General features: G+C 44.2%; 1 protein-coding gene across 6 annotated transcripts in view; it reads right to left on the bottom strand.

Annotated features, from left to right (window-relative positions):
* Window positions 1-3,965: 3,965 nt before the first annotated feature.
* LOC138662588 (ras-related protein Rab-7a-like) overlaps window positions 3,966-8,915 on the bottom strand; it is a 45,357-nt gene continuing 40,407 nt past the window's right edge. For all 6 annotated transcript variants that reach the window (XM_069748396.1, XM_069748400.1, XM_069748397.1 and 3 more), the window contains 2 exons: window positions 6,174-6,299; window positions 3,966-4,339 (listed from right to left, as the gene is read on the bottom strand). In XM_069748396.1, the coding sequence (XP_069604497.1) occupies window positions 4,250-4,339; window positions 6,174-6,299 (216 nt within the window). In that variant the 3' untranslated portion in view covers window positions 3,966-4,249. The remainder of the gene's footprint in view (window positions 4,340-6,173; window positions 6,300-8,915) is intronic.

The following is an 8,915-nucleotide window of genomic DNA, read 5'->3' as shown; positions in this document are numbered from 1 at the left end:
GTAATTTTTCTACTACTTTACTAGCCATTCTTTGGCTCTGGATTCATTTTCAGAGCTCAAATACGAACGAGGATACTATCTCAATTGCGGATTCATGTTGTGTCCTCTACAATGGTTTACTTGTTCTTTGTATTTCCTCTACCCTCTCTCTCTCCTTCCCCCATCTTTCCCCCCCTTACTAAGTGCAAACATTGAGGACTTTTACCCCTTGGTGGAGTGGGTGATCTGGAGGGACATTCTGTTTATCAGCATCCGAGATTCAATAGGATTAAATTGGGTAATTTGTTTCTCCACTTTATTCATACTCCTGATATGCAAGCGATGGATCTACCGTACCATGATGTGTCTCATTTCATTAAAATGTCAGGGGACTTAACACTGATGTTAAGAGGCGTTTGCGCCTTCAGGAGTTGAAAACTTTGAAAGCAGAGGTTGCATTTCTTCAGGAGATGCATTGGGATCTATTACATTTACTGGGGTGAGGTTCCCCACAGTATATATATATGACCACCCAAAACAAAAAGAGCCGGTGTAGCTATTTTCATTTCTCAGAATTGCCTTCTGCAGGTAACCGAATCCATTAATTCCCTTTTTGGTGACCCAATTGAAGGAGAGATCAATTTGGGCTTCACCCTTTTGGTGTCAAAGATGCACAAGGTCATCTTATTTAGGATCCCTAAAAGCAAGCAGACATATTCCGGGAATACTATTCTCGTCTGTATTCCCTGCCTTCAGACTCCTTTTTTTAATTCTTTTATGTCGGGATCGCCTATTCTTCCCTCCAAGTTCTCATATCACAGTGATTGCGCTAATTACCTGTTTATGAACTACGGATCTTAAAATTGTAACCAAGATCATAGCAAACAGACTGGGTTCATTTCACCAAGACTTGATCCACAAGAATCAGATTGGTTTTGTGCTGTGTAGGCAGTCTGAGGACAACACCAGATGGACTATAGACCTGGTTTTTGTATCTTCTTTTTACCGCCGCTTCCTGTCTGAACAGTGAATGGTCAGCAAGCTGCAAATCAGTGTTAGGGATGGGTTACACACATTAGCTAGACTGTCCTGCAGTGAGACCTAGACCGGCAGTAATAATCTCCTGCTGATAAAACACTACAACACAGCCTAGTAAGTAACACCCTCCCTCCCCACCCCGGGCATTATATTATGCTGCTCTCCTCTATGTTTTTGCCATTTAATCTGACAGATTCCCTTTAAATAGCTGACGAGGCTGAAGTATGTAGTATGAAAATCCCCATCAGAATAGCTGTGTGATCCTGATATGAAATGATGTATTTCATGAGTGAGATTTCAGTAGAAGGTGAGACAATAATCAGCTATCATACTAAGTGGGTGTAGAGTGTGTTAGAAAATTGTCAGACTGGATGTGTAATCCATATTCGTAAAGTAAGTACACCAGCTTATCTGGTTTAAATTGCCTATCGAAAATGTTTGCCGTTTGTGCTGTGAAGTCTGGTGAACTAGTACTTAAAATATGTAAGTGGGCTGGTTTTTTCCCCCCTTTTTCCTTGGACCATTCATCCAGAGAAGATTATGCACACATCCAAGTGCAGCTGTAAACTATCACATGGCGGCAAACCACTGTTTTACAATGTGGCAAAACAACGTGGATGTCTGGAAATCCCAGCAGGCACCCATACACATTAGATAAAAGTGAGCAGACTTTGTGGTGGGTGGTGAGAAGGATTGGGCAGTTGGAATTTTGATGACCAATCTTTCTGTTTTCAGGGCAGATGGGCACTGCATCGAGTCATTTGGAGAGCGCAAGTGCCTGCTATCTTGTGTCAGGGCCGGACTGGGACTAAAATTCAGCCCTGGCATTTGAAGTCACACAGGCCCACTTGTCACATGGTGACTGTATAATATCTTTGTACACTTGTAGGTTACAAGAAGTGAGGGGAGTGTAACACGACTATATAACATAATTACAGCTGTATCCAGCATTACAGCTCAGTCGCCATAGAATGTAATGCAGCCAGTTCCCATAAAATGTAATGCAGCACAGCCCCCATAGAATGTAATGCAGCCCAGCCCCCATAGAATGTAATGCAGAAGAGACCCCATAGAATGTAATGCAGAAGAGGACCCCATAGAATGTAATGCAGAAGAGGACCCCATAGAATGTAATGCAGCACAGACCCCATAGAATGTAATGCAGAAGAGACCCCATAGAATGTAATGCAGCACAGACCCCATAGAATGTAATGCAGAAGAGGACCCCATAGAATGTAATGCAGCACAGACCCCATAGAATGTAATGCAGCCAGTTCCCATAGAATGTAATGCAGAAGAGACCCCATAGAATGTAATGCAGCACAGACCCCATAGAATGTAATGCAGCACAGACCCCATAGAATGTAATGCAGAAGAGACCCCATAGAATGTAATGCAGCACAGACCCCATAGAATGTAATGCAGAAGAGACCCCATAGAATGTAATGCAGAAGAGACCCCATAGAATGTAATGCAGAAGAGACCCCATAGAATGTAATGCAGAAGAGACCCCATAGAATGTAATGCAGCACAGACCCCATAGAATGTAATGCAGAAGAGACCCCATAGAATGTAATGCATAAGAGACCCCATAGAATGTAATGCAGAAGAGACCCCATAGAATGTAATGCAGCACAGACCCCATAGAATGTAATGCAGCTAACCCCCACAGAATGTAATGCAGCCCAGCCCCATAGAATGTAATGCAGCACAGCACCCATAGAATGTAATGCAGCCAGTCCCCATAGAATGTAATGCAGCACAGCCCCCATAGAATGTAATACAGCACAGCCCCATAGAATGTAATGCAGCCAGTTCCCATAGGATGTAATGCAGCCAGCCCCCATAGAATGTAATGCAGCACAGACCCCATAGAATGTAATGCAGCACAGCCCAATAGAATGTAATGCAGCCCAGCTCCACAGAATGTAATGCAGCATAGGCCTCATAGAATGTAATGCAGCACAGCCCCCATAGAATGTAATGCAGCCAGTTCCCATAGGATGTAATGCAGCACAGCCACCATACAATATAATGCAGCCCAGCCCCATAGAATGTAATACAGCACCCCCCCCAATAGCCCCACAATCCAGCTATCACTCATTGATATATAATAATAAAAAAAAAAAAAAACACTCTACTCACCTTTCCTCTTGCCCCACGCTGCTCCAGCCTCTGGTCTCAGCAGCTGCATTCTGCCTGTCCGGTCACACAGCAGGTGCGCGATGATATGACGTCATCGCGCACCCGCAGTGTCAGCGGCAGGCAGAGCGGGGAATGATGGGAGAGAGAGCGACAGCAGACGCTCTCTCTCCTCCATCATTGCATTCAGCTGTACCGGCGTCTATGACGCTGGTATAGTTGAATGCGGGGTCGGGAGTGTGCCGACAGCGGCACACTCGAGCGGCCGACAGCGGCACACTTGAGCGGCCCACTACTGCCACCGGCCCTTCTGGCATTTGCCAGAACTGCCCGATGGCCAGTCCGGCCCTGTCTTGTGTATAACAAGTTTAAGATTAGAGAAAGGTTTGTTCCCAAGTTCAAAAAGGTATTGCTCTTATTTTATTCCTGCTGCTCCTCAGTGGATGCAGTTTAATTTAATTTATTTATTTTTAAGTCTGCCATACGGTTCCAGAGCTATGGGTCTTTTTATTAAGTGCAAATGTGTCTTGTTTACAAGGGGTGTGGTTGACAGAATCCTCTGGAGTGTGTTTAAAGGTTGCTCTGTATTATTACCCTGTAAGCCACACCCCCTTGGGAAAAAAAATATACAAATCAGCACTAAATAGAAAGAACCATACCTCTAGAACCGTATGGTGGATCATATATATCTATATATTATAGCCTGGTAGACAAGGTTTTGGTAAATTCAGTACACACTTCCCTGTATTTCTGGTTGTTGCTGAGCTCTGGAAAAAAAAATGAAATCAAGTTCCCAAATTCAGCAGTTGGAATTGTATAAAGAAACTTTAATGAACAATTTGTAAAATCTTAAATTAATGTGATGTGCGATTTTGAGCGTGAAGAAATAAAATAAGTTAGTTTTGTCCAACAGCCTACAAAACATAAGTCCATACCACAACGCCTCCCTTTCTTTGGCCTGAATTGTAGGTGAAAGGTTTTCCCATCGCCTTATCTGGCCAGCTGATGCGCTCTCAGAGCGGACCTCAAAATGTCACAAAATGCTTCAAGATTTCATCCAGTCCCGGAATCCCGAGGGTTTGCTAGGAAATTAACAATCGCATTTCTTTTTGTGTTTTTTATTCTGTTTTTCTAATAGATTAACAGATTCATCATCGTTCTTCTGTCCCATTAGATTGTTCTGTGAAGAAATGGTGAAAAATTAGCTGCAAAAGGAAATCCCATCACCCATTTATGGAAGAAATCTGCTTTAAAAAATACAAGGGACATTTGTTTGAAAGTAGATGCAGTTAAAGAGGTTGTTCGGTGCTGCGATGGTTATAGGATAAAGGTGCCGTCACACTGAGCGACGCTGCAGCGATACTGACAACGATCCGGATCGCTGCAGCGTCGCTGTTTGGTCGCTGGAGAGCTGTCACACAGATAGCTCTCCAGCGACCAACGATCCCGAGGTCCCCGGTAACCAGGGTAAACATCGGGTTACTAAGCGCAGGGCCGCGCTTAGTAAGCCGATGTTTACCCTGGTTACTATCCTAAAAAGTAAAAAAACAAACGCTACATACTTACCTACCGCTGTCTGTCCTCGGCGCTCTGCTTCTCTGGTCTGGCTGTGAGCGCCGGGCAGCCGGAAAGCAGAGCAGTGACGTCACCGCTCTGCTTTCCGGCCGCTGTGCTCACAGCCAGACCAGAGAAGCAGAGCGCCGAGGACAGACAGCGGTAGGTAAGTATGTAGCGGTTGTTTTTTTTACTTTAACGATGGTAACCAGGGTAAACATCGGGTTACTAAGCGCGGCCCTGCGCTTAGTTACCCGATGTTTACCCTGGTTACCAGCGAAGACATCGCTGAATCGGTGTCACACACGCCGATTCAGCGATGTCTACGGGGAGTCCAGCGACCAAATAAAGTTCTGGACTTTCTTCCCCGACCAGCGATATCACAGCAGGGGCCTGATCGCTGCTGCCTGTCACACTGGACGATATCGCTAGCGAGGACGCTGCAACGTCACGGATCGCTAGCGATATCGTCTAGTGTGACGGTACCTTTAGTCATAGCCATCAGTTTGGTGAGGACTCTCCCCAGTCAGTTTTCATGAGCTCCTGTCAGATATAAACACTGAATGATATGCAGTACAGCTCAGCCTGATGTGTAGCAGCCACTGCCAGGTCCTGCAGATCAGCGGCCTCAAGGTCCACATACACATTGTCTAATGTCTGATGACAGTCTAACGTTTATGAGGGCAGCGACTGACTGATGCCCAGGAGCAGCTTTGTTTAGCATTTACATCCGGCTAAGGCTACTTTCACACTAGCGTTTTTTGCAATACGTCGCAATGCGTTGTTTATGGGAAAAAACACATCCTGCAAAGTTGTTTGCAGGATGCGTTTTTGCCCCATAGATTAACATTAGCGACGCATTGTGACGCATTGACACACGTCGCAACCGTCGTGCGACGGTTGCGCTGTGTTGTGGCGGACCGCCGGGAGCAAAAAACGTTACATGTAACCTTTTTGCTGCCGACGGACCGCTTTTTCCGACCACGCATGCGCGGCCGGAACTCCGCCCCCACCTCCCCGCACCTTACAATGGGGCAGCGGATGCACAGGAAAAGTGCATCCGCTGCCTCCGTTGTGCGGGCGCATTTCACTGCTAGCGTCGGAACCTCGGCCCGACGCACTGCAACGGGCCGAGTCCGACGCTAGTGTGAAAGTAGCCTAAAGCCGAAAAGAGCCGCACCTGTCAGGTCATAAATATCAGATCGGAGCGGAATCTGTCATCAATCTATGACCGAACACCCCCATCAAAGGGGAGAAAGGACTTCCATGACATATTTAGGCTACATGTCTTTGGATTGCACATTGTGTGTCATCGTCATGTCCACGCTGGAGAGAGATAGAAATTTTTTTTTTCTCCGCAGCCTTTAGAATTGGCTACTGACATAACATTAAAGGAAAGTGACATTTCACTAGTGACGGAAATCCTATTATTCTCATCCAGCAGAGATTTTTAAACCTACGTGTTTTAAGGCAAGTTTGATGGCTCCTAGGAAAGCTTCCTCTACATTTACTGATTCTTTGGCACTGGCTTCATAATATTCTGCGTTACTTGCTTTACACCATTCTTGTACTTGACGAGGAGGGACCTATTATAAAGAAAAGGACATTTTATTTTATTTTTTTGCAGGGGGGGCAGCTTAAAAAGGAAAAAGATCTGTGGTCAGATTACATATTGAAGTGTAACTAAATATCACTGAAAAAAATGAAAATTTAAGTAATATGATATACTCAGACTATGTGCCAATCTGCTCCTCCAGTGTAGCCTGCATAATAATAGGGTACAGACTGGGTTGTTGTTTTTGATTCAAGGTTTTAAAAATCCCTCCTTGATCGATCTGGTTAAAAAAATAAAATAAAATAAAATTCAGGTGGTCAAAATTGGAAAAATTATAAAATATAGTATTCAGAAGAGATGGTGCGAATCGATTTAGAAGACCCGGTCTATTGGCCACTGGATGAAAGCCTTGATGGTATCATGGCCGGGTGAGATGTCTTAGGCTATGTGCACACGCTGCGGACTAGTGTGCGGATTTTTCCCGCACTGATTTTGATAAATCCGCAGGGCAAAAACACTGCGTTTTTCCTGTGGATTTATCGAGGATTTTGTGCGAATTCTACAGCGGTTTTACACCTGTGTTTTTTTAATATGGAGCAGGTGTTAAACCGCTGTGGATTCCGCACAAAGAATTGACAAGCTTCGGAAAATAAACCGCAGCATTTCCGCACGTTTTTTTCCGCAGCATGTGCACAGTGGTTTTTGTTTTCCATATGTTAACGTGGTACTGTACACCGCATGGAAAACTGCTGCGGATCCACAATAAAAACCGCAACGTGTGCACATACCCTCAGAGGTGTTGTGAAGCAATGAGGACTTCATGTTAGGCCGAGGTGCGAAGAAAAAGTACTACAAGGTCAAAATATAGCGAGTCTAAGTAGGAATGGTTCTCCTCGTAGACCGTGCCAAGCTGGTGTATGGAGACTTCTAGGCCATGCAATCTTCAGAGAGTAGGAGGACAAGAACTCTAGTGCCACCTATGGTGGGTAGCAATCCTAAAAGTCAATATTGTCCCTTTAGCGAGTCTTGCCACATGACTTGGAATATAAAGCTAAACAAGGCACTCGTGCCAGCGTTATTCTATCGTCCATGCACATGTCCGATTTTTCCCTCAAACACACAATCTGCATCAGATATTCAGATGGCACTCCTCCTGCTCAGGATAGTATCTGGTTCTTTAGGCATTAGCACCACACATCTTCAGACCCCAACACTTGGTCTCCATTTTATCTGCCAAACCACACCCTTGGGGTGGGGAACTCTTGACTGCTCATAAAACCCAGCCCTGGAATGGCCTAATAACTCTATCAGCACTATATGTGCTGGAGCATGCTTTTTGAGCTCACATTACCAAAGATACCAACTTCGATGATACCCATTTCCCCTCAAGGACCTGTCCGGCAGCCATCTTACAGTGCATACACACAGGAGTTATGTGCCCGACATTGGTCACGGTCAGGATGGTTGCCAAGCCATCCATCCCCCATTAGGACTCCTTATAAAGAAACGTATACTGCGCGACATACATTTCTTTGCAGGGGCCCTTTGTATAGAATAGAGTAGTCTGCTACACATTACTATAGGGTAAAACAATTAGCCAGATGGAAGCAGAAAGAACGTACTTTTAGCCTCCTTCTACTTAATGGTGACCAATGGAAATATTACAGTACAGGTCAGGAAAACCTCCAGATGTGGACCAAGTACAGCAGCAACTAGCCCAACACCCAATATTTATTCAAGCTCATGCAGCCAGTGTATATGCGCCACGTAGCCATTCTGCAACGTTAATGCAAATATTTGATGATTTGTATGGAAAGTTGCCAGTGAAGCGTTTCAGGAGACAGGTGCACAAGACTAGTTCAGAGAGACACTTGCTATTTTTTGTGGTAAGCAATTACAATTGTGACTATAAATGAGTGTTTAAATTAGTTGCCCTCACCATTTGCTAGTCTGCAAGACTTTGTGCACAATTCAGAAAAGAAAAAAAAAAAGAAATCCTGCAGAGAACAAAACAAAACAGTGTTTTCCAGCTGATCAGTTCTGTCGGGCAACTAAAATCATGCACATTAACCAAGGGCTGGAGCTCAGTGATATTTGTCCTACTGCGAAGGGCTGCTATAGCTAGTTGTCTTATAGCCACACACAGGGCAGTGAAACGGAAAATGTTGCCAAGTTACATATTCTTTCACATATTTATCAGTTTTATTTGTAATAAAGAGACCAAATTGTATCGAAGAAAAGCTTAAAGGCCACTTTACCACCTGCAGCGGATTTTTCTAAAGCATATTCGCTTTATCAAAATGTGTCGTGTTTTACAGGGGCGTGAAATTTTAAGAAATCTAAATGCAAGGGGGGAAAAAAAATAAAAAATGGCAGAATAAATTTACAAGAGCTTGAAATCTATAATGCACACAACGTAAAATTGACAAGCCGCAATGGTTCCATGCACTTTCTTTGCAATGATATGTGCGGCGATATTCACTGTAGAACATTTGCATCGAGAAATGAGCAAAAGAATTTGTTTTGTGTTAACATGAACTGAGGAAGAATAGTAAACAGGAAAAAAATAAACATTCTCAAAAGGGAAAGAACTTCCCAAAATAAAACAGTGGTACAAAATATGTTCAGTTCCCCGCGGCTGCTTGTC

The sequence above is a fragment of the Ranitomeya imitator genome, chromosome 2, assembly GCF_032444005.1.
Source record: "Ranitomeya imitator isolate aRanImi1 chromosome 2, aRanImi1.pri, whole genome shotgun sequence".
In the NCBI taxonomy this organism is placed as follows: domain Eukaryota; kingdom Metazoa; phylum Chordata; class Amphibia; order Anura; family Dendrobatidae; genus Ranitomeya; species Ranitomeya imitator.
This window is presented reverse-complemented; position numbering and strand designations above follow the sequence as displayed.